General features: G+C 53.8%; 6 protein-coding genes across 6 annotated transcripts; 4 read left to right on the top strand and 2 right to left on the bottom strand.

Moving 5' to 3' along the window:
- The first annotated feature begins 25 nt into the window (after positions 1-25).
- On the top strand, positions 26-1,911 carry ARO2 (bifunctional chorismate synthase/riboflavin reductase [NAD(P)H] aro2). The gene is made up of 3 exons (XM_062911431.1): positions 26-271; positions 333-571; positions 628-1,911. The coding sequence occupies exons 1-3, from the start codon at positions 231-233 to the stop codon at positions 1,626-1,628; spliced, it is 1,281 nt and encodes a 426-aa protein (XP_062767460.1). The 5' UTR covers positions 26-230; the 3' UTR covers positions 1,629-1,911.
- Positions 1,912-2,589: 678 nt separating this feature from the next.
- Positions 2,590-5,216, bottom strand: QC763_309760 (uncharacterized protein). Its single transcript, XM_062911430.1, has 4 exons — positions 4,791-5,216; positions 4,648-4,730; positions 3,111-4,585; positions 2,590-3,051 (listed from the first exon to the last, which is right to left on the bottom strand). Exons 1-4 carry the CDS (start codon positions 4,846-4,848, stop codon positions 2,925-2,927), a joined length of 1,743 nt encoding a protein of 580 aa, XP_062767459.1. The 5' UTR covers positions 4,849-5,216; the 3' UTR covers positions 2,590-2,924.
- An 827-nt stretch (positions 5,217-6,043) lies between these two features.
- DCK1 (Deoxycytidine kinase 1) lies at positions 6,044-14,197 on the top strand. Its single transcript, XM_062911429.1, has 2 exons — positions 6,044-12,128; positions 12,194-14,197. The coding sequence occupies exons 1-2, from the start codon at positions 6,626-6,628 to the stop codon at positions 12,955-12,957; spliced, it is 6,267 nt and encodes a 2,088-aa protein (XP_062767458.1). The 5' UTR covers positions 6,044-6,625; the 3' UTR covers positions 12,958-14,197.
- A 405-nt stretch (positions 14,198-14,602) lies between these two features.
- On the top strand, positions 14,603-16,202 carry QC763_309740 (uncharacterized protein; the record flags this gene model as incomplete). Its single annotated transcript, XM_062911428.1, has 3 exons — positions 14,603-15,323; positions 15,399-15,445; positions 15,497-16,202. Exons 1-3 carry the CDS (start codon positions 14,745-14,747, stop codon positions 16,200-16,202), a joined length of 1,332 nt encoding a protein of 443 aa, XP_062767457.1. The 5' UTR covers positions 14,603-14,744.
- A 729-nt stretch (positions 16,203-16,931) lies between these two features.
- On the bottom strand, positions 16,932-20,682 carry QC763_309730 (uncharacterized protein). The gene is made up of 2 exons (XM_062911427.1): positions 20,407-20,682; positions 16,932-20,343 (listed from the first exon to the last, which is right to left on the bottom strand). Exons 1-2 carry the CDS (start codon positions 20,452-20,454, stop codon positions 17,296-17,298), a joined length of 3,096 nt encoding a protein of 1,031 aa, XP_062767456.1. The 5' UTR covers positions 20,455-20,682; the 3' UTR covers positions 16,932-17,295.
- QC763_309720 (uncharacterized protein) lies at positions 17,281-23,518 on the top strand (the record flags this gene model as incomplete). Its single annotated transcript, XM_062911426.1, is given in 5 exon segments — positions 17,281-17,870; positions 17,883-22,635; positions 22,691-22,840; positions 22,888-23,402; positions 23,464-23,518. 4 exon segments carry the CDS (start codon positions 21,757-21,759, stop codon positions 23,516-23,518), a joined length of 1,599 nt encoding a protein of 532 aa, XP_062767455.1. The 5' UTR covers positions 17,281-17,870; positions 17,883-21,756.
- Between the last annotated feature and the right edge of the window lie 180 nt (positions 23,519-23,698).

Here is a 23,698-nt window from a genome sequence, read left to right as displayed (position 1 = left end):
ACGGAGACAGCATGGAGGGGCTCTGGCGGGTATGAGCTTTTCCATATGGCGTGTGCTGTGTGCGCTGCTCCCCAAAAATTTAGCCAGCATCGTGCCACTGACTCACCGACACACGTTTGGCCAGACGGAACAAAGAAGAAAGGCCGAGTTTTTGTTAATTTGGGTAGATTTGGTACTAGACAGTCGAGTACTCATCCCCATTTTTGTACCACCACTAAGACCGCAACATAATGGACGGAAACACGTTTGGAAAGGGCTTCACAGTCACCACGTATGTGTCTTCACTGCCATGCGCCAGAGCACATCACCACTAACACACGGCTTGCACACAGCTGGGGCGAGTCCCACGGAAAGTCGGTCGGATGCACAATTGGAAATGTTCCTGCTCAGCTGAGAATCACCGAGGCCGATGTTCAGCCACAATTGACCCGCCGCCGTCCCGGCCAGAGCGCCATCACAACCCCCCGCGACGAGAAGGACAGAGTTGAGATCCAGTCTGGTGTTCAAAATGGCCTCTCCCTCGGCCTCCCCATGATGATGGTGGTCAAGAACGAGGATCAGCGCCCCAAGGGTAGGCACTGCCGAGTTCAGCATGTTGTTTGGCGTGACATTGACACTGGTGTGCAGACTACGGAAACAAGACCATGGACATGTACCCAAGGCCCAGCCATGCCGACTTCACCACCCAGGCGAAATACGGAATCAAGTCGGAAAGTGGAGGTGGCAGAAGCAGTGCCCGCGAGACCATCGCCCGTGTCGCTGCCGGCGCTGTTGCCGAGAAGTACATGATGGACGCCTTCGGCATCGAGATCGTCGCGTTCACCAGCTCCATCGGCGGCATCGACCTCTTTCCCCCTACCCCTGAGCACCCAACCCCCGTCACCGACCCCAAGTTCCACGAGTTCCTCGACAACATCTCCCGCGAGACCGTCGACAAGTTCCTCCCCGTCCGCTGCCCCGACCAGGCCATCTCCGACAAGATGGTCCAGTTGATCACCGAATTCAAGGACCGCAACGACAGCATCGGCGGCACCGTCACCTGCGTCGTCCGCAACGTCCCCGTCGGTCTCGGCGAGCCTGCCTTCGACAAGCTCGAGGCCATGCTCGCCCACGCTATGCTCAGCATTCCCGCCACCAAGAGCTTCGAGATCGGATCCGGCCTCACAGCCTGCACCACCCCGGGCTCCATCCACAACGACCCCTTCGTCTCTACCAAGGGCAGAGAGGTCCCACCATCAGTCGCCAAGAGCGGCGCCTACCTCAAGGGATTCACCCGTCCCAAGCTCACCACCAAGACCAACTTCTCTGGTGGCATCCAGGGTGGCATCACCAACGGTGCTCCTATTTACTTCAAGGTCGGCTTCAAGCCCCCTGCCACCATTGGCCAGGACCAGCTCACTGCAACCTACGACGGTGAGTCAGAGGGTGTTTTGGCCGCCAAGGGGAGACACGACCCCTGCGTCGTGCCCCGTGCTATTCCCATTGTTGAGGCCATGGCTGCTATCACTGTGATGGATGCGCTCGTCAGACATTTCGGTCCCAAGACTCTGAGCCAGTACCTCCCTTACTACAGGGAACCAAATGAGAAGGGCGAGGCGCAGGTTGCGGCACCGGATGATCAGCTTTAAGGGTTGATTGGGAGATCAAGGAGAAATAGAGGTGGTTGAAGAGAGGAGGATATGGGGCGATGAAATCAAGATTTTTAAGAATTCGAAATGTACATGCAAGCGTTGTCATGATTAGAGCAAGATTGGGGTGGGCAAAAAGGCGAGGCAGACAAAAGAGACAGTAGGCAGCGCGGGCGCGGAAAAGCAAATGGTTGTTTTTTTCGTTGGTTGTGGTCTATAAAAGAATTGGTTATGATGATATCATGCAGTATTGTTATTTCTGATCCGTGTCTGTTCAAGCCATACGTGCTCAGAAGCATCTAACTCTATGAACAGACGTAGTCCCACACCCAGACGTTGTATCAAGCCAGGGTGGGATTTGACCATCCATCAAGGTTGACTCCCATCCCCTCGTCACCACAAAGCGCTGAGCAAGGGGAAAAGAGAGATAGCATCCTCATCCCCAGTCCGAAGACCAGACCAGGAATGAGAATACGGCAGTGAAGCACCACCATATTGATCGATAGGCCACGAGCTCTTGCTGGAAGAAGTGTGATACCAGCATGGCTTGGTCAAAGCTTCAAGTATATCACCCTGCTGGGTGATGGGAGAGGAGAAAGAGATTTATGGGTGAGGGTGGGTGGGAAGTGGTGACGTAGGGGTTTGGAGGGTTGGGGATGGGGAGGTTGTGGAGGAGGAGGGATGGTTATCTGGGGAAGGGGGTTGGGTTGGGAATGGAAGAAGTGGCGGAGATGACTGAGGTGCCCGTCGAGTTGAGGCATTACGACCGCCCAGGTGAGGTAAGAGCGCTCTTGAAATCTGACAACTGGTAACCGAGACAGGGGGCAGACTCGAGGAAGGAACGGGGTGGGTTCACTGGTTGGGGGACCTCTTACTTAATTCCGGCGAGTTACCTGGTTTGCCATCTGGCGCTCTTTTCGGGAACGTTGATTGTCACTTCAGTTAGATGAGCTGAGATGGGTATGGATTATAAACTACTCGCCAACAGAGTTGGAAAGGCCATGGCTTCTTTTACCAAATTTGTAACGACGCTGGCGATATTAAGTCTGGTTTGGGGTGTGTGTGTGGGGGGGAAGGGATAGTAAGCACGTCAAACTTTCACATCATTCCCCTCGAACTTGTGATTGCTTGAGCTACGTGGTCTCCAAGGATAGCCGACAGGCGTTGAAAGGTAATACGTAGGCTTTTTGAGTTACTGGGGTGTCCCGAGGGAAGAATTGTGGAAGCGGTGACTTGAGATGTAGGTATTATCCTTGAGAATGAACAAAGGCCACGCCTGATCAAAGTATAAAGACCTCAAGCAACACATTGAGCCAACCTGGATGCGATATCCGTGCCGAACTTTGCAGGGTTGTCGAGTGAACTCTTCTCACCCAGGGCGATACAGTCGCGGATGACGTCTGCAAAGATCTTGCCCACCATCCTGCACGAAAATTGTCAGCTCACTGCTCATTATCTTGGGGTAGATGGCTTGACACTCACCTATCCAACGTAGGTTTAAGGGAAAGCGCTCGGATGACCTTGTAAGACGCTTCTCTGCTCCCGGGATCGTGCTCAATTTGTTTGTCTATCGTTGTCCAGAGTGCCAATTCAAGCAAGACACAGCCCAGACTATAGAGATCATAGAGGCGTCGATAGGCTATCTGAGGGTCGTTGCGTCTTGCTGGATGCTCGTAGTAGTCGAGTTTCAAGTTGATACCAGAAGCTGCGCCGTTGCTATAACCAGCGATGAAAGGACTCGAAAGGTCAAAAACTCTGTGGGCGGCTTGGGTCGAGGATTCGTCGCCAATACTGCCCAGAGGGAAGAACAAAATGTTGTTGGGTCGGATGTTCCTATGTAAACGATTAGCCGTGTCAGGCTTGAAGTGTGATGGGGCAACATACTTGTGCGCCCAGTCTACGGCATGCATCATGTGGACAGCATCAACAAGCTTCTTGGCAATGTCGAACCTCACGCCTAGGTCCAGACCATCCCGGGTTTTGATGAGCTGTCTCAAGTTGATGGGCATCCGTCGTTCCGAGATGGCTCCTGGTGGCAATGGTTGAGGAAGATTAGTTCGGATATTGATGGGCGGTTTTAGGACAAAACCAAGCCGGTTGGTGCGTTGTAGGTCGTCTAATATTCCATAGGAGTCAAGCATAGACATCTCGTCTGGCTTGGGAACATTCAATAGAAGTGCCAGTTTCTCAATCTCCCGTCTTTTGCCTGAAACCTGTGCGTTCTGCACCCATTCTATGAGCGCAACTCGGTGATCACCTTTCTTTGGGTAATCGTAAAGAAGCGCCATTGTGGACGTGCCGCGGCTGTCTACTCTGTAGTTGTCTGTCATGTGAAACGAACTGGCTCCAAACACATGGGGTCTTCCAGGAGCCCCTTGGATGGCATGGGCTCGCAAGTTGATCATCTTTGCCAACGAACGATAGTTACCAGCACTCACTGAGTCTCGTGAGGTCTCAGACTCCCGCGTGTAGGCGGCGAGAAGTTTATTTAGTTGATCTCCCGTCAGCTGATTGAGGTTGTCGTATATGCCCTTGTTTAGACGGGCCAGTTCCAAGGGCTGGCCATAACCCCATAAGACCTCATTGAACTCTCGGAATCTTGCAATCAGTTCATCGACGCCCTTTCCACCGCTTACCAGTGAGAACTGGATTCTTCTCATCACCAATAAGTTGGTGTTGCATTTGGCCTCGAAGCGGTTGATGTTTTGCGGGTCGAGGTCAGCATTGGTTTCAAAGTGAAAATCGTCAAGGTGTTGAATTCGGTGGTCCGTGGGTATGAGCTTCTTGATCTCGAAGCCATATCGGTCAAGGCCTTTGATGTCAAAGAACAGGCGAGAGTTGAGAGCCAGCTGACGCAGCACAGCTTTGGCGCTCACTGGGTTGTCCTGGGCGTAGTGTTTAAACTTTCGTTCTCGAGTTTCGGAGGGCCCCCATATTTCACACCATGACCAGAAATTCTGTAGATATTTGTTAGTAGATACCTTATCTACTGACCATGTTAGGACGGCAGGTATCATACGTTTTGATGATTCTGAATCCGTATCCGTTGCTCGCTCAGTTTCTGCTCTAGCTGTACAACATCTTTGATCAAAACGAATCCGGCTATTGTTTGTTAGAGCTCTCGGACTATTACACCGATATATCCAGGTAAAGAATTCATACCGTTGCAAAGAGGAATCAACTGAAAGACGCCTGCAACAATGTTCGCGACCTCAGCCATTGTTGCTGGGAAAATTCAGGATGAGATGACGAGGAGGGAAGAGTATCGGCAGCATTGTGCTTGGGTTAGAGCAGATGATATAGAGGCTGTCAAGCGGGGTATATGCACAAGATGTGCGTCTTCGCCAGTTCTTGCTGTTGGCTGTACACTGTGATGCCTGGTGAAGAGGCACAGCAGGTTGACACTAATCCATAACCCTAACCCGATCTTGAGGTGGTTGTTGCGCAGTCATCCCGGCCACTGATGCAGGAAGGAAAGCTAGGATCCACTTAAGTTTAATGATAGCAACGGGCCATCTTGGATGCTTCGACTTCAACCGGCTTGGGTTGTAAGAAAAGATATTCAAGATAAGACTGAAAATGTTCTTTTCCTACCCTCGACTCAAATGATACTGAACATCGAGTCAAGTTGCACTTGTGAAAGCTTCCAGCAAGTCCAGACCACCTCTCACCGGGGTACGGATAAGCACAGACCCACTGATGCGTAGTGTGGGGAATTGGCTGATGGAGCAAATCCGAAAGGGTCTGAGCGTTTAGCATCAGTTCTCCCACGTAGCGTGCCATCTTCCAGATCAGTATTCCAGGTTTTGTGTGTGTGTGTGTGTGTGTGTGTGTGTGTGTGTGTGTGTGTTGGACGGTGAGGGAGATACGATACGGCCTTGATAGATCAGACTGCTGACCATCACGGGGTGAGGAGCAGGCATCAGAACAACAGTTGTTGACTCTGATGAGGGACAGCTCCACACAAACAAGCATCAGCTCAGGGGTAAGTCGCTCGACGGGCCGCAGCCGCAGAGGTACACGCAGATCAGCCAATTTTGGAAGAAGACGTCCATCGATCGAGTTGTCATATTGTGAGACATGGAGTTTACCGCTGCAGGAAGAAAACTTGGGAAAAAAAGAAACTAGATCACAAAAAATCTTCTTCAGCACAGCACAGCACATCTGCTGGCGCCAAACAGCCCAGGTCAATAGGTAAACTGCTACTACACTACTACAAACAGAGAGCGTGCCAACCTTTTCAACAAAACGCGCTCTCGGAGAGAGTCCAGTGTCGGAACCTTAATTGCTAAACCCCCAAAGATTTGATCAACAAGTGTGGTCGGCAGAGACATTCTCAGTCCATCAATTTGTCCAGTGCCAAATCGAGACCCCTGCAAAAGTGGCTTCCCCTCTCCCGCTGTTCAACTCCAACGCACATCGATTTGCTTCAGGGGTGAGCTCTTCCTACCGACCTTAATTCCCTTCGCTCGCTCCTTCTCGCCAATTTCGCCATTCCCACACTCGTTTCCCCCCCAGGCTTCCAAACGTTCCGTGGTGTGCAGAGCCCGGAAGTCCGCCCAGCTGGAAGCTTGCTAAAATCAATAATCCCTAAAAGAAATAGAGGTGACATCGCAGCAAACCCGACCCAGACAGCCCCTTCCCTGCGCCGCTGCCGTGCCCGCTCTCCCCAGCAGCGTCGACGTCAAAGCTTTTTCCGACATCTTTTGAGAAATACAGACAGACAGACAGACAGACGACCCTCTCACGAGCACGACGACGATTCGACCACGTGCACCGGCCCGTCAATATCGTCCCGACCGACCGACCGACGCAAAATCATCATTTTGGGACGGTCCCAGGCGACCCCATCGCTCTCTTGACGGGAAAGGCGCACGCGCAATCGCCTTTTAATTCTCTCCAGGGACCATCCCCGAATCATATTTCCCCAACTGCGCTGCGCTCGTCACTTTCAACTCGCGACTTGAGAGACCATAGATGCCTTCCGGCTGGACACAATGCCCTGGCAACCGCTGCCTCGCATCGCCTTCGCCGTAGCGACCTACCCCTTCGCTGCCTCGAGTCCCGCCGACTTACCCCTCGAATTGGGCGACGAGCTGTACATCATTGAAGAGACACCCGACGGTGATTGGTTTCGCGGGTACCTGGTGTCACCACCGAGTCTGCTTGCCGGTTTAACAAGCGTAAAGGGCCACACCCTCGAGGCCCGCGTATTCAGCGGCATCTTTCCGCGGAGTTGTGTCGAAGTACGCGAAGTGCTCGGCGAGAGCGACGAAACAGACGACAATGAGGCCGACAGCGAGGATGGCGTCGCGACAGACCCCCTATACATAGGCAGCGATTCTGCCAAGGGTGGATTGGTTCCCAATGGCGAGAAAAAGAGGAGGAAAGACAGGAATAGGGGCCTGCAGAAGAATGGGTTGCTTTCGGTGCCAGTGCGACGGGATCCAAATGCGCCTCGTCAGCCAGCCCCAGTACCAATGCTCAAGATTGGTGACGAGACGCCCACCTCAGCCTCGGAACCGCTCATCGACGAGATCGCGTCGTGCCTGCGAGAATGGCACTCGACCAACCTCCACGAGCTACTCCTGACCCGTCAATACGCCAAACTCGACAATCTTTCACAGCTTATAGTTACGCTGAACTTCTCGAGACAACAGTTTTTGCACGATGTACTTACGACGTGGGAATACGAAAATCTGCGCGAGAAGACGGTTTGGGACTTGGTTCGGGTCAACAAGCTATGCGGTGGGGAGGTTATCGTGCGCGATCCGCACGCCCGAGGGAGGGTATTGACTGGAGACGATTCGGTGGTAGAAATAACGAGGTTGCAGTCCATCATGAGCCTGTTGGACGAGACACCCACGCCCCAGATCGAACTGACGGCGCTCCACCACCTAATGGTAGACATCAAGGGGCTGGCAGGCGCATCCACCGAGGCGACCACTCTGGTTTTGTATCTGGCGACCAAGACGGGAGGCGGCAAGCTCACCACCATATCCGAAAGCTACATCGTCGAAATGCCTGGCGGTGGGCAGATGGGCCAACTGACGAGAAACAACCAAATGCGGACGCTTTTTGCTGATCTTACTGCCGCTGAGATTGGAGATGTTTCGTCGATAGATTCCGAATTGTTCCTCATTGTCAAGATTCGCGCGCCGCAACAGGTGGTTGCTGCTAAGCCTAGCTCTAGGTCTGGTTCGATGTCGCAGAGCTTGCCACAATTCTCCAAGGATCCAACAAAACCACCATTGTCTTCCGGGAACAAGTCAATGCGCCGGAGCTTGATGTGGGCGGGTAAGAGCACAAGGTCCGCATTCTCCAGAGGCAACAATAAGCTTGATTCGCTATCTGAGCAGCCGGAGGAAATAGCATCGCCCACCACAGCAGGGGCCGAGAGCAGAGATGGCCATCCGCCGAGCACAGCCAATTCCAAGAACGGGCGGTCTTCCGTAGACGGATACGTCACCCAGACTGCTGACAGGACAGTGGGTGTTGGCTTGCTCAGGCTGAACTCTACCATGAAGCAGGAGGATGAGGTGGAACATATCGTGACCCTGTGGGCCCCGTCTGCCCGGTTTGCGACAGAGCGTGGAGATGGAGAGGAATGGGACCCGGTAATACGTGAGGTCCTGGATAGCAAGCCCGGCTCTTATGAGAAGTCGAGGAGAGCCGAGCGGCTCCAGGTACATTTGCGTGCCTTCAATAACCCGGATGCGGATGTGCTCATCAAAGCCACCCCCACCGTGTTGGCGGGCATCTGCAAAACTAACAAGATGGGATTCTCAGGGGCGCCAACAAAACCGAGGTCTGACATCTATTTAACAATCGACGAGGCGGCCCTGACCCGCCAAACGCTATTGTCTCGATATGGCGGCAGCCCGGCATCCCTTCCGAGTAGTATTCACGGGAACAATCTGCAGCTCACACTCGAAGTGAGGAGGCACTCAGGCGAGCGCATCGACAATTGCATATTCCCGTCTTCCAATACCGAGTGCATCAGCACTTGGAAGACGGTTGCTGCCGAGCGTGGGGAGCCATGGAAACAAACCATCAAGCTGGTGATCGCGCCAGCGGATGTGCACCAAGCCCATGTTGTCATGCAGCTTGCGGATGCACCCAACAGCGCCTTTGCAGTCGCATACATGCCCCTATGGGATCAGCAAGCCTTCATCCACGATGGTTCTCACTCTTTGGTTCTCTACCGGTTGGACGAAAACACCGTCTCTGCACAGCAAAATGCGCAGGGCAAGGGCGGGTATCTCAGCCTGCCGTTTGCTTTCAGGGGCAGGGAGGAGCACCAGGCAGAAGTGACCGGCCCAATCGCCATGGTTCGCGTGGAGACATATCTTTGCAGCACAAGGTTTTCCCAGGACAAGATCATGTTGAGACTACTGGGGTGGAAGGACTCTGCGCAGGAAGCAATTCCTGATCTTCTGAAGCAGTTCATCTTTGTGGCCGAGATTGAGGTTGTCAAGTTGCTCAACGATGTTCTGGATGCCTTGTTTGGAATTCTCGTCGCCTACTCTGGTAACGATGACTATGAGGACCTCGTCTTCACCGCGCTGGTTAGGGTGCTCGACATTGTACACGATCGACGATTCAACCTGTCTCCGTTGGTCGACCAGTATGCTGAGAGCAAGTTCAACTATCCGTTTGCGACGCCTTGCCTGGTCAGATCGTTTACTCGACTTTTGTCCAAGCCAACTGAACCAGAAACGGCAAGGAAACTGCGCGCTACCTTCAAGGTGGCACGGCATATTCTCAAGTTCATCACGCATGCCCGCGGCCAGCAAAAGGTCAAGGAGGCCGGCATTGGGATCACCAGTACAAACCCCGGGTTCACGCGCCACCTTCGAAGCATCTTCAAGGCCCTCGATGCCATGATGCGGAGTACAGCACCGGTATTGGTGGGAAGCCAGACGCTTGCTGTTCAGCATTTTCACACTTGGCTCCCAGAGCTGGCTGGACTGTTGACCACGGAAGAGATTCTCCATATTGCTATTGACTTTATGGATTCTTGCTCCATGGTCAAGGGCAAACTTGTCTTGTACAAGCTGGTTCTCATCATCAACTATGCCAAGCTGGACATCTTTTCTCACCCAGAACAACGGTCTGCCCTGAGCGCTAATACCGTCAGGTGGATTGCACCGCACTGGGGGTACACCGATGAGGTTACCGAGCAATGGAAGGATCAGGTTCGGCTATGCTGTTCCGTCCTCGCCAGCCAGGTTGAACACCTTGGCCCTGAAATTCCCGACTACATCCCCAAGATCATCCAGTCCTACCTCGCCCTCAACGCTATTCCGAAGAAGCCAAAAGATCGTCTATCTCTGTTGTTCCCCACCTCATACCCCTTCCCCAGCAAAGCGATCACCGGAGAGGTGGTGTTTGACGAGGCGCTTATCGAGCTATCTGCCGTCTTGTCGGCGCTTTCTACTTCGCCAAGTGGAATGCAGCTTGAGCTGGCAGAAGACGACCTCAATATCGTGGTGGAGAACTCGCTGCGGGTGCACATGAGTATCCTCCAGGGCGAGACGTTTCCTTCCAACTGGCTCAGCGTGCACATCTTTCACCACAAGTCAACTATGCGGACATTGCAGTACCTCGCCAGCATCCTGCTCGAGTCCTTCTTACCACATCCTGATGAGGCCGAGAACTTCAGCACCGAGCTGTGGAAGCTCTTCTTCACCACGCTCCTCAAACTGGTCGGCAGCCCATCTCTTGCGCTCGAGACATTTCCCGAGCAAAAGCGCCGGGCCGTATGGAAGATTGCCGGTGATGTCCGGGAACACGGTGCCGAGCTCCTCCGCAGGACATGGGAGGCCATTGGCTGGGAGACGAGCCTTGAGGAGCGTGCTCGCTACGGTCTTTCCAAGATGGGCGGTTATCAAGTCCAGTACGTGCCGACATTGGTTGGGCCCATTGTTGAGCTTTGCTTGAGTGTCCACGAGGGGCTGCGACGCATGGCTGTCGAGGTGCTTCAGACGATGATTGTCAGCGAGTGGACTCTGAGCGAGGACCTCAGCGTCATACAAACGGAGATGATAGACTGTCTGGATGTGTATTTCAAGGAGAAGCCGCTGACGGAGAGCATCTTGCAGAAGCTGTTTGTTGGAGAATTACTAGAGCGGTTTGAGCCATTGAGCAGGCTGAAAGACGAGCCACTCTACCAGGCTATCAGAGAACTTATGGGCACGGTGGACGACTTCTTGGATCTTCTGGTTGCTGTCCACAGTGGTGATGGATCGGGCGAGGCATCACACCTCATCCACCGTTTGAGATTGATGGAATTCCTCAGGGATATGCAGAAGGAGGAGATATTCATCCGCTACGTTCACCAACTGGCGAACCTGCAGGCCGAGGCGAGGAATCACGCTGAAGCCGGCCTGGCGCTGAGGCTACATGCCGATTTGTACGACTGGGACCCCCTTCGAACAACACCACCGCTGCCGGACCCCGAGTTCCCTGCGCAGACTCACTTTGAAAGAAAAGAGCGGATCTACTTTGACATGATCAAGCACTTTGAGGACGGCGAAGCATGGAGTAGCGCGTTGGCGGCATACAAAGAGCTCCAGCAACAGTATGAGACCAACATCTTTGACTTTGCCAAGCTTGCCCGCACCGAAAGGGCCATCGCCAACATTTACGAGACCATCGCCAAGAGCGACAGGCTGGTGCCCAAGTACTTCAAGGTCATCTACAAGGGCTTGGGCTTCCCGGCTAATGTCCGCGACAAGGAGTTTGTCTTTGAAGCCACCCCTGCCGAACGGACTGCCGGGTTTACCGACAGAATGCAAGAGATGTACCCATCTGCTCAGATTGTGCTTAGTGACCAGATCGACGATGTGGAGGGTCAGTTCTTGGTGGTCTCCGCACTGAGTCCTCACCGCGACCTGGGGCATCATGTCTTCCAGCGCGCCAGGGTTCCGCAGATCATCAGGGACTATCTTGTCTCTGCTCACCCTCAAGAGTTTTCTGTTAGTAGCAGGAGGAACACCACCGGGCCTGTGGAGGAACACTGCGCCGAAAAGATCATCTACACGACTGCGGAGCCATTCCCGACGATTCTGAGGAGGAGTGAGATTGTTGCCGTGCGTGAGGTCAGGTTATCAGCCAGAGAGACTGCTCTGGAGAGAATCGTGCGAAAGACGGCCGAGATGTCTATTCTAGAGCGCAAGATATCAGAAGGCGAAGGGGGCGACGAGGCTGTGCAACTGCTGTTTGATGCTGTGGGCATCAGCGTCAACCCAAATTCCGAGAGCAGCGTGGTTTGCTACCGGGACTTGATTCCCGGCATGACCAGGCACGGGGCACAATCACCTGCAAAGGACAGCGAGCTGGATGAGGAGGAGTATGAGCCGCCTGAGCTCAACCCTCAGGAGAATGCCATCAAGATGGCGTTGGTTGATCATGCTATCTTGCTCAAGAGGTGCTTGGCCACTCTCTCAAAGACTGGTGTTGAGGTTCTCACGCGACATGTTGAGGATCTTCAAAAGTGTAAGTTCTTCCCTTCCTTCGACTGACTGTTGGGAGATACATGCTGACGGTATTTGTTGCTGCAGACTTTGAGACGACATATGCCACAGAGATCGCACTGTTCACGCCAGCTGCCCCGCCTGTTCGTGAGGCAAGCACTACGCCCTCACCAACATGGCCGCGCTCCCCTCCATCAACTGTCGGCGGTATCCCTCACCTTTCCAAGCCCTCGATCAGCGGCATGTCTGCTATCACCGGAGTAGAAGAGGCTGCCGTCATCAGACCGGTATCGATCCGCCAAGGCCGCGGCGCCCGCCTAAGCTTCCTCGGTGGCCGCAAGAAGGAGCTTTCCAAGGATGGCTCCCCACCATTACCCACTATCAACGGTGACGTGCAAGAGGACTCGCCCAAAGACAGCGCCGCCAACACCAAGGAAAACCGCCGCAGCTTCATCTCGGGCTTTCGCACCCAAACTGTAGCCTCGAACGACGCCCGGCCTAGTCTTACGGTCCAGACCAACGGCATGGACGGGGCCGGCTTCTCCATCTCACCAGGTGGTATCACGGGGGGCAGCCATCTCACAACCGCGACGACGACAACCAATAATGACTGGGTGACGGACTCGGCCGGGGTCAGCTTCATGGGCGGCCTGAGTGGTACCGCTACGGCGGTTGAATCCCCGCATGGCAACGGCGAAAAGACGCCTAGGGAGAGCACTAATAGCAGCAGTACTATGGGGGGGAGCGTGAGGAAGCGGCTGAGCTTGCTGAGGCTGGGGAAGAAGAGTAGTAAGGATAATGCCAAGCAGCAGGCGGGAGTGGTGGGGCTCGGGGGCGTTGATGAGGAGTAGGCTGCCTGTCGGGTTCTGGCTTTGGGGGACATTGCTGTGAAGGAGGATCATCTGATGATGCAGAGGAGAGGGTGGGTATGAGCAAGCATTGCAGGAAAGATAAAAGGGGTGGTGGTGTGCTTGATTCTTCGTTTGACAAGGACCTTTTTTTTTTGTTTATTTTTCGTTTCTTTTGTGGATTTTCTTTTTCAAGGTCAATTCTTTCTTTTCAGTACAGACACTACCACGCTTTCTTTTTATTGTGTGGTTTGTGGAGGAGGGGTTTTGTTTGGATTATTGCGAGATTGGGGGAGGCATATACCAGTGCTTTTTTTTTCTTGTTCTTGTTTGTTTTTTAATTCTACAGATTTATTATTGCTGTTGTATTGGGAACTTTTTTTGTAAATAGGAGGAAGGGAAGGAGGGAGGGGAAGGGAAAGGGAAAGAATGGTGTTCTGGATAGCATTCTTGTTGTTGTGCGTGGCAACAACTGTTGACAAGATGAGTAGAAATCTTGTTTATTTCCTGTTCCTGTTACTTTTCGTTCGTTTCCAATTTTTTCTTTTTTTCTGCATGTGTTGTATTTTTGTTGCATTACTTGTTGTGTATACCGCAAAAAGAAAGCGAGTGAGGTTGGAGATGAAGGGAAGGGAGGAAGCACCATGTATTTTGTGTATATTTATGTTGTCCTGTATGTTTTACATGTGTACACAGTGGTGGTGGTGGTGGTGGTGGTGTGTAGGTTTGACTGGCGATGAGTTGTTGAGAGAAGAGGACCGATTCACGTTGAGTTTACAGACATTGATCAAAAGACATGTGTCGCACAGACACTCTATTTATCCTATCTATATAAACCAGGGGAAAAACTGGTCTCTTTGGTGAGGGGAGCTAAAATGTCAAGCCGGACGAGAACCGGCTAAAGTCTGAAGTGCCGGCTGGGGTTGGATGCAACCTGGTCTGGACTATGGTCGGTTGAGATAAGCTTTTTCGCGGGTTGTGGGGGAAGGCTGGGAGAGGAAGTGCATTTTTGGCGGGTGATATAGAAAGGTGAAGCGAATGGGACGGTTGGCGGAGGGGGTTCCGTGGTGGGGATGGATTCTGTTTCTAGTTGGTAAAAGAAAAAGGCAAGGTGGAGTGATGGTTGAGCATCTGGAGATCCGGGGGAAGGGTCTTTGGGTAGGTAGGTAGTGACCACAAGATCGAAGGTGTATCCTCCTCCTCTTGGAGTGGCCGTCAACATGTAAACAGTGATGAAGCTGGGGCAAATCCATTCTCTAAATAACACAGTGCTGGGTTTTGGGCCAACGCTGAACAGCTTACGCGTCCAGCGTCGTCCCTCCCACCGTTCTCGACTAGCTCCACCTCACGATCGACCACTCGCCCCCATCTTAAAGCGAGCTCGTCCCGTCCCGATTTCCCGGGCCAGGCCACGGAGCCTAGACTTCCACCCAGGAAGGAAACGAGGTAACCTCGTGGGTGTACCAGGGTTTCAGACTAATGCAGGCACTATAACAACACAGGCAAACTGCCGGGCTAGATCCACGGTTTCCAAGGGGGATATTTCCACCAGTTGTTGATGGGAAATGTGGCCACCGTTGGTTTAGCTGTGATGGATCTGAAATCATGATAACAAATGGAATGTTGCCTTGGTGATATGACAAGCCATCAATAACCATCTTTTGCTCACCGCTTGCCTCATCACACATCACCCACTGGATGTTATCTCTCCCCAACCCCACCTGCCTCCATCATGTCCCCTCGTGCCTTCCCTTTGTAGATCCTGTGGCACCACTACCACCGAAGAAGCCATGACCTCCCGCTCCCGGTACCGTCTCCTCTTTGCCGTCTCTTGCGTTCTGTTCACCTACTCCTTCCTCAACCACCACAAGTTTCCCCTAAACTTTGACATCCTCTGGCCGGATCAACAATCATCACGAAGATCAGCCCCACCAATAGAAGAACGCCAACAAGTCCCGCTTGCGTCACTTGAATCCTCGTTTTTCACCTGGTCAGATCCCGACGCACCACCAATCCCGAAGCCGCCGTACAAACCTGAGCTTGAAGAGTCACCACCCATACCGGATCCGTTCCCTTTGCTGTCTGAATACCCGGCTCCGCCGAAGAAGTTCCTGTTGCAGCATGTCCCCAAACCGCCGAGAGGGCAATCGAAAGAGGAGGCGCCGCTCTTGATAGGGTTCACCCGGAACTGGCCTCTGTTGTTGCAATGCGTCACGAGCTACATCGCTGCAGGGTGGCCACCGAGCAGCATTTATGTTGTGGAAAACACCGGGACCATGTTTAGCAATAGGCAGGGGCGGTTGACGTTGCAGAATCCGTTTTACTTGAATCATACCCAGCTGGGGATGTTGGGGGTGAATGTCATCATTGTCAGTTTCCTGTCTTTTCTTTTGATTGCGTAGAATGGGAGGTATACTAAACAGCACCAAAAAAAAAAAAAAAAGACACCCACCCTGTTGACCTTTGCCCAACTCCAAAACTTTTACCTCTGGTATGCCCCCCCTTTCCTCCCTCTCCTCACGGAGACTAACCACCTCTAAAGGACGGCTCTCAACCGCAACTGGGACTACTTCTTCTGGTCCCATCAAGACCTCCTCGTCTTTTCACCACCCGGTGACCCTTCATCCACTCTCTACTCAAACGTTTTATCGGTCATGCAGTACCTCAAAACCCCCGCCGCTCCCAGGTGGGCTCATCACTTCTTCGCCTACGACCATTTGACCCTCGTCAACACTGCCTCCGTCTTGTCCACCGGCGGCTGGGACACCCAAATCCCCTTTTACTCCACCGACTGCGACATGTACACCCGCCTGATGTGGGCTGGTTTCTGGCAAGGGGAGTCGCCCGATGTAGGGCGCATCTTTGACGTCAAGACAGTGGTTGATGACTTTGCTGCGCTACTGTCACTACCGGGTTACCAAGCAAGTTTCAACGGGACGGTGTATGAGGATCCGGCTGAGCTGGGGGAGGTGATGCAGGATGTAAAGTACAACCATAGCAACGACAACTCGGGGAGGAATACCTGGCAGCTGAGGCAGAGGGGGGGGCAAGACGAGCCGTTCTATCGGGACGCGGTTGGGTTTGAGGTGGGGACGCAGATGACGATTGAGTTGGGGAGGAAGGTGTTTGCGGAGAAGTGGGGGCATAGGGGGTGTGATATTGCGTTGATGGAGGGGATCGAGAGTGGGGATGCGTGGAGGTTAGAGAGGGATTGGGAGGAGGGGGACGGGGGGGAGGATAGTTGGTAGTCTTTTTCTTAGTTTAAGGGAATAAGTTTCCTGAAATACAACTGCACAACACTAGGTGATGATTAGAGGAAGAAACGATTTACTGTGCGGAGTATGGGATAGTAAAGAGAAAAAGAAAAAAAAAGAAAAAAAAAAAAAAAAAGGAAACGCTGGACACGCCGCCCTGGAAAATCAAAAACATTGCTGTGTGGACGGGCCAGAAGTCAAACCTGGGTCTTCGCTCAAACTCGGGAGTGTAGTAACCGCTATACCACCGAGCCACGGAAATTGGAATCGGAACTGGAAAGTATATACCCTCTCCTAGCTGGGTCCATGTGGCTTGTTGGAGTGCTAAGGGTGACGGTTGTAGGGTTGGGACTTGCCGGCTGGTAAGAACGCTGTTTGTTTGGAAGAGGTAATAGTCTCGAGAGTTGTGCTGCTGTTTTGCTGTTTTTGGATCTGTAAGATGGTCTACTGCTACCCTCGGCACTTAGCTCATCGTGCCTGTAGCTACTACCTGGCCTGTGAAGACCACACTCCTAACTCCTCCCCCTACTTAATCTCATCCTGAATGCTCCTCAACACAGTGTGAAATTCGGAGCTGTTTTTTGATGCCATGCCCAGCCCAGACTGAACACCGACACTGACATAAACCGGGCATGAAACAACAACTCAACAGAATGAATACGAAAGTCGTGAGAATGTCACCTTGATCACCCTATCATAAGTACAAAGAGTAGTTACAATTCAGCTCAAAGCCTATCAAGTCAATTCTTTTTACTGCTATGCTTACTTGCTATGCTGACATCAAACGACACAAACACCAAATGCCCCCCCGTTTCCCCATCCCTTCCCCAAAGAAAGACAGAAAAACAAAAGCCTCCTCCTCCTTTTTTCATCGCTGAACCCACAAATTTAATTCATCCAACAATTTCCCATACGTACAAGACCACATCAGATCATATCCGACAGAAACATATAAGTACCTTACGTTTCGTAATCCATCATGAAAGAACCTCCCCCCACCACCACCATCAAACAAAAGAAATTACCAGTCCCATGTAGACAAACTTCCCCTTAAAAAATAGACATCATCCCCCTCTTGTAAAAGGACTCACCAAAACCTCCTCCTCGTAGCCGTAGCCTTCTTTGTCTCGGTGGTCGTCGTCTTGCTCTCTTCCTCCCCCTCCACAGGCAGCGAAACAGTAATCTTCACCGTCTCAGTCTCATAAACAGTCTGCTCCACCGTCTGCGGTATGGCAGTCACAACCCTCGACACAGTCTGCGTCTTGGTCACTACGCTGACCCGCACAATCTCCGTCACCGTCTCGAACACGCGCACAGTCTTGTGCTGCGTGACAAAAGGGCCGGGGATAAAGTCGATAACGGTCGAGTGCCTCTTCCCAATGACGACCTGCTCCAGACCGCCGTACTCTTCACTGCCACCAGGTTTCTTCCCAACGACGACTTGCTCAAGACCAGACTCTTGCGGGGGTGCGTCGGCCTTCTTCCCGCCGGCGGCAACGACCTGCTCAAGACCATATTCCTCCGCTTCCGGCTTCGGTGTCTCAGCCCCGAAGACTTCCACCCCCCTCTCACCATCGGCAACAGCGCCGGTTGGAGTTTCATCGTCTGATTTAGGTGCGGTCCCGTAAACCTCAACCCCGGACTCGGGCTTCTCGGCGGCGGGCTCGGCGGCGGGCTCGGCGGGCAGCGGAACGGCGACATCATCCTGTGCTGACTGAGCCACAGCATTGACCGCCGCCGATGCGAGAACAAGCTCCGCACTAGCTTCAGTAACCGCGGCAACCGGAGCCTCAGAGATGTTGTTCTCCGCCTCCTCCTCCTCCTCCTCCTCCTCTGCAACTTCAATCGACGGAACCTCACGCTCAACCTCAACAGCAGGCGTCTCCTCAACAACCACACTCTGAGCCTGAACAGGCGGATCAGAAGCAACACCATAAACAACACCCCCCAAGCCCATCGAACCATCCTCGGTACTAGCCAAACCCGCAGTCGCCTCGGGCACGCTCGCCTCAATCTTCGCCTCCGGCACCTTCTCAATACCATAATTCTCCGGCCTCGGCTCAGACTTGTACGTGGCAGGCGCCAAGTCCTGCTGTCGATTCCCCAGCCCAATCACAACCACAAGCAACACCAACACGACAATAGCCACATTCTTCGGGTCGTTGAAAAAGTCCCTAGCCACCAGCGCGCCCGCCTTGACATATGTCCACCCATCCTTCACCGTCTCATTCCCGTTATCCAACGCCACCCTAAACGCCTCGGTGAGTAAATCGATAAATCCCGCGTTTTGGAGCTCCCGCTGACGTTTCTGCGCTCGCTCAGCCTGTCGGCGCTCGTACTCGGCTCGGCGTTCGCGAATGACTTCAGAGGGTGAGAGGGGCGTGGGAGGCGCAATGTACGAGTCGGGGTGTCGGTCGCGGAGGGTCGATGACTGATCGAGGCTAGACGTTGGCGTGATGGCTACGAGAGCTTGGGATACCGGAACAGACCCGTAACCTTCACCGACCGAGGGCGCTGGTCTTGCAAAAGGTGCACGCTCGGCAGCCGGTTCTGGGGTTGGGATCGGTTCAGGCGGGGGCATGTCGCCATAGATTTCGCGCATCCGCTCTTCGTCGCGACGTCGACGCTCTTCAGATGTGTCAAGGCCGTCTTGTGCCGCGCGGGGACGCGATGATGACGGGGGCTGCAGGAACTCTGGTGAGGTCACCCGATCGAAGGGTTCCATTGGTGGCTCAGGTGTCGATGGCTGGACTTCGACATGCAGACCAGAAGAGGGCCGCGAGCCATGCAGACCAGACGTCGGGCGAGATCGTTGGGCATCGGCTTGCGCCTCTGGAGTGAGCCCCGACTTGGCCGCAGCCTCGGCATCCAGCAACAGGTCTCTCTGTCGTTGCTCCTCCTGCTCAAGCTGGAAGACGGCCACCTTTTCGAGCTCATGCTGCATTGCTGGGGTGAGAATCAGTTCGACCTCGCAGTCCACCCGCTCCATTTCCCTCCAGCAGGCTTCCCAGGCGCCGGATTTCATGAGTCCGTTGCTAGCGTACACCTTTACCCGGTAAATCTTGCTGGAGCCCAGCTTCTCATAGCGGATCTCGGTCTTGCATTCCTTACACCAATGCCGGTTATCCTCAGTTGACTTTGGGTATTCCAACTCGCCTTCCTCATCGTCTTCGGCCGTCACGTTGGCTGGACCGAGATAGTGCCCGCATTCCAAGATCCTGGCTCTTCTCTTGAATGGTAGCTCGAGAGCTTCGAGGAGACGCTCTTCAAGCACCTCGAAATCGTTCTGCGGATGTGGGAGAAGAATACCGCGCTCGAGAACAGTGTCGCCCAGTCGGTCCTGCAGATCACGCCACGAATCGCGCAAGGCCTTGATTTCGTCCGAGGCCACATAGGGAAGCCCCCCTTCGTCGATGGTCCTACCGCTGACGAGATCGAGCCCATTAAGCGTCTCGCCCCAGACCCAGCGAAGAGGCAGGAGGGTAACGTGGAGAAGAACGAGGGGGGCCTCTGTTCGGACCTTGAAACGGCTCGGTGTTGTTCGCCCCTTGGGAGAGTATTGTACCTGGACGGTGGGACTGCCGACCCGGGATACTGTGGGAAACATGACGGGCGTTCCGCTGTGTCGCTTGTTCGGCCTGGCGGAGCTTCCGTCGAACAATGAAGGTGTGGGAGAGCCCGTCTGCAATGCGCGGACTTCGGAGGGGGTGCGAATCGACGAGCGGGCCGACCGAGTCGACACGCCGGACACGATCCTATCGGAGTTCCTGCTTTCGGATGTCCTACTCGAGGCGCACGACTGTCGACGAGATTGGCTGTCCTTTCCTTGGGGTGTCTTGGAATCAGAATCGTGCCCTCCATCTACCGACCCGACGGAACTGTGGCTGCGGGACCCATGCTCGCTAAATACGTCGTCGCCGTGGTGGGAGCTGTTATCGGCGGTGTCCTCGCTGGCGGTGCGAGAGTGGAGGTGCTGGCGGAGCAGCGAGCTTGTGGATTCTCGTCGGTTGGGGCTATCCCGACCGCTATATGTGCTCGTCGCGTCCGACTCTTCCCCCTCGATGTCTTCGGCTGTGGTGGCGCGAGGTTTTGTCTCGGGAGCTACGGTCTCTCGCTTTTCCGGGTCCTGCTCCAGCTTCGATGCGACGACGGTCAGCAAACGCCTTCCACGGATACAATGGACGGCGGGGAAATCTACCTCTGTGGACAGCGGCACCTGTGCCGCTCGTGTGTCGTCGTCGGCCATGTCTCGGTCGTTGGGGTCTACAAAGATTGCAAAATCCAGAGGTGGTGGCTCTTTGAGCTTCCGGGGCACACTTTGTGTGTGTTTATAGATACCAGCCACCACTTGGACGCTCGGGCAACGAACCGAAAAGCCGGTGCAGCAGCATTGGTCGAATCAAGTTCCACCGGGTGGAGAGGCTAGACTCGGCGATGCGCTGGCAGTCGGCAAGGGGAGGATGACGGGAGGATCCGACTGGTGTGGCCGGGTCTAGTGGTGGTCGGGCACAAAGTGACAGGCGGCGGCAGCAGGGGGCAGGGGCGGGAAAGGCGGTGACGGGTGCTGTGACAGGAGGAGGAGAGCTTTCTCTGCCAGTACACCCAAGTCTTGCATTGGGTGGGCGAGGTAAACAAACAGTTGCCAGGTCGACACAGCCCCGCATTTATCTCAGGTCTTGGCCCAGACCACCCAACGGCGAGTGTGCAAGTGAATATCAAATTGGTGTTCCACCGCATTCGAACCGCTGGATACACAGCTGCTTGATGTGGCGCCTCATTGCTCCGGGCTGGGATGAATTGACTTTGCATCGACATTCCATGCCTGGACGTTCAGCAGTAGGAAGCATTGACAGGTGCAGGGTTCCGAGTTGGATGAACTTGACAGCTGCGGAACCTGACGTCATGTCTTGGCGTGTCTTCTCTGCTCCTCGTGAGAATAAGCATTTTCGAAGGAAATCTTAGATGGGAGATGAGGTGCTGTCTTGGTGAAAGGCATTGAAGTGGTAGAGATGGTACGATACAGGCACTCAGCATAATACCTTGCTACGTGTTCTCCCTTCGTCCATGGTTGAAGAGGGGGCAATCCACCAACCCTACAAAAAGCCATTTATAATCCGAGTACCGCTGTCCGATAACAAGCAGATAAACCCCTCAACATGGCCCTGTCAATTCCTGCCTTATTCCATCCCAATGTTGGATGCTGCGCCTTGACCAGGCGTCCAGACCGAAGGCTCACCGCCCCGATGTCACCCTCCGTCCCACTCCCAAGGGCTCGGGCTCCGAGTATCCCACACATGGGGGAGGGAGGGGGCTGCCCGAACTGGCCATGACGTCCAAGTAAGCTTCCAAGTTTCCAACAGATGGGATTCCGCCTGCCCCTGCCGAGCCTGGTTTACCGTCGAACCCAATCTAGGCCCAGATCTCTATCTGAGTCGAGCATCTGGCAACCTGCTTAAAACCACATCCTACCCCTCGAGTCCCCTAGCCTTCATCTTTCTTTTATTTATTCATTTTCTACCCTTTACATCAAACAACAACATCAATCAACATGGGTGGCCACCCCGAACGCACCCCCTCCCCCTCCAGGCGGGAGCCTACACCAGAGAACATGACCATGATGCAAGGTTTCGAATGGTACATCCCCGCCGACCAACAACACTGGGCCCGCCTCACGAAAGCCCTCCCCCAGCTGAAAGAATTCGGCATAGACAACATCTGGATCCCCCCCGGATGCAAAGCCTCCTCCAAAAACGGCAACGGCTACGACATCTACGACCTCTACGACCTGGGCGAGTTTGACCAAAAGGGCACCATCTCCACGAAATGGGGCACCAAAAGGGAGCTCGTCAGTCTTTGCAATAAAGCGAAGGAGCTCGGCGTGGGGATCTACTGGGATGCGGTCCTCAACCACAAGATGGGCGCTGATCACAAGGAGCGGTGTCCTGTTGTCGAGGTTGACGAGAATGATAGGACGAGGGTGGTCAGTGGCAAGTATGAGATTGATGCCTGGGTTGGGTTTGAGTTTCCGGGACGAAAGGAGCAGTACAGCAGGATGAAGTGGCATTGGTATCATTTTACCGGGGTGGATTTTAACGCCGAGAATGGGAAGAAGGCGATATACAAGATTGCGGGTGAGCAAGGGGAGGGATGGGCGAGTGAGTGGGATGGGGATGTCGATGATGAGAAGGGGAATTATGATTTCCTCATGGGCTCCGACATCAACCATGAGCACCCTGAGGTGAGGGAGGACATCATGCGGTGGGGGAGCTGGCTTGCGAATGAGATTCCGATCAAGGGGATTCGGTTTGATGCTGTCAAGCACTTTAGCGAGGACTTTTTGCGCGAGTTTATTAAGAATATGGACGAGGAATTTGGGCCGGGGTGGTTCTTCGTGGGGGAGTTTTGGAAGGATTCGTTGCAGGACATGGTGAGATGCTTTTGCTATTCAGAGCTCATGGTACTACTGGCTAACATGGCTTTAGAACGACTACCTGGCAAGGATGAAGTACAAGTTCTCCTTGTTTGACGCGCCATTGGTTCATAACTTTAGCGACATCAGCAGGGCCAATGGGGCTGACCTCAGAAAGGTGTTTGACGACACCTTGGTCCAGGCGCAGCCTGTCTCGGCGGTTGTAAGTCACTTCCTTGGCACTTGCTGAAGCCGACACTAACCAGTTAGACATTGGTGATGAACCACGACACCCAACCCTACCAGGCCCTCGAAGCTCCCATTGAGGGCTGGTTCAAGCCTCTGGCCTATGCTCTCATCCTCCTGCGCGACCAAGGCTACCCTTGCGTGTGGTACGGTGACTTGTACGGCATCCAAGGCGAGCACCCCTTCCCTCCCTCCTGCGGTGGTGATCTCCCGAGGATCATGCTAGCCCGCAAGCTGTATTCGTACGGCCAGCAAGCCGACTACTTTGATTACCCTACCTGCATCGGCTGGGTGCGGTATGGTACCTGGGACAGGCCGTTTGGCTGTGCCGTGGTCATGAGCAACGCTGGGCCGGGAAGCAAGAGAATGCATGTTGGTGAGATGCACGCGGGGGAGGTATGGACTGATGTTATGGGGTGGAATGATGCCAAGATCAAGATTGGGGATGATGGGTTTGGTGAGTTTGTGTGTGGGCAGACGAGCGTGAGTATTTGGGTGAATGAGAAGGCGAAGGATCGGGCGAGGTTTGAGAAGGAGTTGTAAGTTTTATTTTCTGGTATGCTTTGAGGGTACAATTACGGTTCGGCTAACAGTGGACAGTGACGCCGACATCTACAGGATAGCCTATGACGAGTCGGGCTCTACCTCTTCGTAGGCCTGTGATCACAAGTGTACCCATGACGGGGTCGTAAGCGAGGGCTACAGTTGAATAGAACAGACAACTATCAAGACGGTGTCCCACCAACTCGGTTGTTGATTGTTTGGAATGCTTCGTCAGTGCGTTGAAACCAACTTCCCTTTTGGGTTGTCGAGGGCTATATGTGAAGCGGTCCAA

Source organism: Podospora pseudopauciseta, chromosome 3, assembly GCF_035222475.1.
Source record: "Podospora pseudopauciseta strain CBS 411.78 chromosome 3, whole genome shotgun sequence".
In the NCBI taxonomy this organism is placed as follows: domain Eukaryota; kingdom Fungi; phylum Ascomycota; class Sordariomycetes; order Sordariales; family Podosporaceae; genus Podospora; species Podospora pseudopauciseta.
The sequence above is the reverse complement of the archived record's forward strand: the minus strand, read 5'-3'. Positions and strand labels throughout refer to the sequence as shown.

Excerpts from the sequence above, each read along its gene's own strand:
- QC763_309730 (XM_062911427.1), bottom strand. The coding sequence starts at position 20,454 with ATGGCCGACGACGACACACGAGCGGCACAGGTGCCGCTGTCCACAGAG. Across the intron at positions 20,344-20,406 it reads AGGTGCCGCTGTCCACAGAG|CTGGAGCAGGACCCGGAAAA; the intron begins GTAGATTTCCCC and ends GTCGCATCGAAG.
- DCK1 (XM_062911429.1), top strand. The coding sequence starts at position 6,626 with ATGCCCTGGCAACCGCTGCCTCGCATCGCCTTCGCCGTAGCGACCTAC. Across the intron at positions 12,129-12,193 it reads TGTTGAGGATCTTCAAAAGT|ACTTTGAGACGACATATGCC; the intron begins GTAAGTTCTTCC and ends TTGTTGCTGCAG.
- ARO2 (XM_062911431.1), top strand. The coding sequence starts at position 231 with ATGGACGGAAACACGTTTGGAAAGGGCTTCACAGTCACCAC. Across the intron at positions 272-332 it reads AAGGGCTTCACAGTCACCAC|CTGGGGCGAGTCCCACGGAA; the intron begins GTATGTGTCTTC and ends GCTTGCACACAG. Across the intron at positions 572-627 it reads CGAGGATCAGCGCCCCAAGG|ACTACGGAAACAAGACCATG; the intron begins GTAGGCACTGCC and ends ACTGGTGTGCAG.
- QC763_309760 (XM_062911430.1), bottom strand. The coding sequence starts at position 4,848 with ATGGCTGAGGTCGCGAACATTGTTGCAGGCGTCTTTCAGTTGATTCCT. Across the intron at positions 4,731-4,790 it reads GTTGATTCCTCTTTGCAACG|CCGGATTCGTTTTGATCAAA; the intron begins GTATGAATTCTT and ends AACAAACAATAG. Across the intron at positions 4,586-4,647 it reads GGATTCAGAATCATCAAAAC|AATTTCTGGTCATGGTGTGA; the intron begins GTATGATACCTG and ends AAATATCTACAG.